The sequence below is a fragment of the Austrofundulus limnaeus genome, unplaced genomic scaffold (genome assembly GCF_001266775.1).
Source record: "Austrofundulus limnaeus strain Quisiro unplaced genomic scaffold, Austrofundulus_limnaeus-1.0 Scaffold306, whole genome shotgun sequence".
In the NCBI taxonomy this organism is placed as follows: Eukaryota; Metazoa; Chordata; class Actinopteri; order Cyprinodontiformes; family Rivulidae; genus Austrofundulus; species Austrofundulus limnaeus.
The window spans coordinates 409367-412259 of record NW_013952708.1 but is presented as its reverse complement, the minus strand read 5'-3'; the positions used below and the strand labels follow the sequence as shown (position 1 = coordinate 412259).

The 2893-nt window shown below is 37.9% G+C and overlaps 1 protein-coding gene across 2 annotated transcripts in view; it reads right to left on the bottom strand.

Annotated features, from left to right (window-relative positions):
- Nucleotides 1–2742, bottom strand: part of LOC106527040 (LSM14A mRNA processing body assembly factor) — a 9821-nt gene extending 7079 nt beyond the window's left edge. Inside the window, exons 1-2 of one of the 2 annotated variants that reach the window (XM_014021799.1) lie at nucleotides 2422–2742; nucleotides 1769–1932 (exon numbers count right to left, since the gene is read on the bottom strand). In XM_014021799.1, the coding sequence (XP_013877253.1) occupies nucleotides 1769–1932; nucleotides 2422–2545 (288 nt within the window). In that variant the 5' untranslated portion in view covers nucleotides 2546–2742. The remainder of the gene's footprint in view (nucleotides 1–1768; nucleotides 1933–2421) is intronic. The other variant, XM_014021798.1, reaches the window with a different exon arrangement.
- Between the last annotated feature and the right edge of the window lie 151 nt (nucleotides 2743–2893).

The window sequence follows — 2893 nt, the reverse complement described above, 5'->3', positions numbered from 1 at the left end:
GGTATCGGATCCGATACCGATACTGGTATCGGAATCGGGACACCTCTAGTTACAACTAATCAGGGATCCCTTTAACAGACGACACAATGTATCAACTTTTAGCTCAATATTTTCAAAACTGAGTTTTAGACATTTTTGTGCAGGCTAGWGTTGATTAGCTGTGGTGGCCATCTCGAACTGTACTGACTCCAGAGGTTAATCAGTTGTAGATGTACATCCAATAATKACTTTCTGCAAGTTTCAATAAAATTCCTCCAGCAGTTCATGAGATATTTTGATGTCATTCACAACAACTGTGTTTCTTTGAGAACAGGTGGTACTGCACGTGGTTCAACTTTTACTAAACACAAGAGCTATAATTAATGTAATKGGAAACACCTGTGTCATTGCCAGTTCAAACAACTTGTGAAATATTTTATGATCCCATGCACAAGATAATGATTGTTTCTATAGAAATATTGACCAAATGTTTATAATAAAAAGGTGAAGAACATTTATGTTTGCTATAAATGCATTGTGAAAACTATTTTAGTAATTCTGCTGCAAGAAAATTAAAACTGTGATAAAAAACACTTTTGTTGTCTGACATTTATCATTTGATAGAAAAACTTCAATTTTAAGATGTGTTATTTTTACATCAGTAAATCTGACTTCTTACTCTGGATAAAGCACAGGTGCTGCTAATAAAAATCAAGGTTAAGTCTTTTTTCCAGGAACGACAGACTTCTTGGCAAGCTAATATGCATGTTAATACCAACTTAAAAACTTTACAAGAAAAGTCTAGATTGTTCATGCAGCAGTATGTTTTATTATTACTTGTTTTAGCAGTCATGGTGCAAGTTTGCAYTGGAGTTAGTTGCAACACCTGTGCTGCTCATGGGGTAGTGAAACTGTCTTTTTTTTATCCAGACGGTCATAAAAGCACCAGGAGAAGCAGCAGAAAAACCGAAAAATGTGATTTGCGGCTTGCAAGAATCAAACACCAAGATTTCACCACATTCCTGGATTGCAGAGTATGCTTATAACACATCTAAAACAGTTAGTGAGGGCATAGTTCATAAGAAAGAGAGGTTGAGAAATATAAATGAACAGTGTTTTGAACACTGCAATCCACTCCTATAAACATGCATGTAAGTTGCACTGACACGGCATCAAATTGTAAACACAAAAAGCTCAGTATTGTGCAGTCTGTACCCACTTGGTGTATGTAAATTAATATTGGATAAGTTACACCAGACCATGTCAACACATGCTGTGTCCCCCACATTGGCACCTCATAAAGATTGATGCMTTCAATACAGCCGATTCAACCTAAATACCTTTATTTAGTTTAATAATCCAGTGTGTGCTGGTAGTGCAGCCTGTATGTGTCGTTTGGCTGCCTTTTTGCGATTTTTCTCGCTTGCTTTTGGGATTCCTTAATACTGGTTTTCTTCACTACAAGCWAAATGCTAACCCACAAACAAGATGTGGCTGGTAAAATAGTCCYGGATGAGGACGTCATTGAGAAYGATCTGTTAGTCCAGCACATGGTTTCATAAGAGCGTGAATGAACAGGCATTTAACTAGAGGGGTGTCTTCGGTTTTCTGACGTCGTCATTACATTAGTTCAAAATGGTCTCCAAACAATATWATCGTTTATCGCAGTAATTTCTCCAACAATTTATTGTCTAGCAAAATGTGTTATCGTAAAAGGCCTAAATGTGACAAACTATTATTCGAGCTGTGTACTAAGAGTGGGCTGTGTGATTTAGTAAAGTGAGTTTACCTGAACTATGGCAGGGTCCTGAGGCAGACTGCTAGTGGCTTTAGGGGGCTCACAAACTGTCAGGTCTTTTATATCACTCCCCCTGAAGATGATGTACTCAAAGACTTCTTCTCGAGGTGGAATGGGCCTGTCTGTGGGCCGGTCTTCAGTGCCAAAAGAGCGAACTGTTGGGTGAAAAACAAACCAATSCCTTTTTAAAAATCATATTTCACTTTTTATGAACATGCTCTCCAACACTGCATAGTAGCATTTCTTTAAATTAGTTCCTAAACCAGCGTGTCCAGTGTTTTAATCTGTAGCACTAATCTCAACTACACTAATTAAGAGTATGCTACTTGAAGGTATAATTAGCACAAGTTTCAGAAACGACATTAAAATGTTGCTTAGGTGGAAAAAAAACGCACGTGTAACTTTATTAGCGTGCACGTTACACTGCAACACGTGGCCTTTTTGTTTTTCTTCTCTGGGCTCAGGTTTTAACATAACGGTAAAAACAAAGTAAACAAAGGACTAAGCCTTAGCCTCTTCAGGCGGCTAACGAAAAGCTAACTAACTCGGCTAACTGCGCTACACCCCATTTCACATACTCACAAATGTGAGTTTTTTTTAACGTTTTTAGGATTTTAATCGTCTTTATTTTTGACTAAACTTACCTTTAGCAAGAGCTACAGTCGAATTTTCAGTGTCAATGGTGTACAAAATTCCTTCATAGCGAATCTCGGCCTTGGAGATGAGGCTAATCTTGCTGCCGATGTACGGCGTCCCTCCTCCGCTCATGATTACCTGCTAAATTTACGAACCTTACGACTTCCACAGAATATATTTAAAACAACTGGTCAAATATCAAAATTTTCAAAGTTTAGTTTTAATCCAATATAACAAATCGGTAAGCTATTCCCTGAACCACATTCACCCGTTCTGTGATTCCCTAACGCGACATGGCCGATTTCATTTTTTTTCTTCCCGCCGCTGAGCATGCTGGGATTGTAGTTTATCTATGTCCCCTCGCGGGCTCCGTAGACAAGAAAAACAGTACTTTCTTTCTTTCTTTCTTTCTTTCTTTCTTTCTTTCTTTCTTTCTTTCTTTCTTTCTTTCTTTCTTTCTTTCTTTCTTTCTTTCTTTCT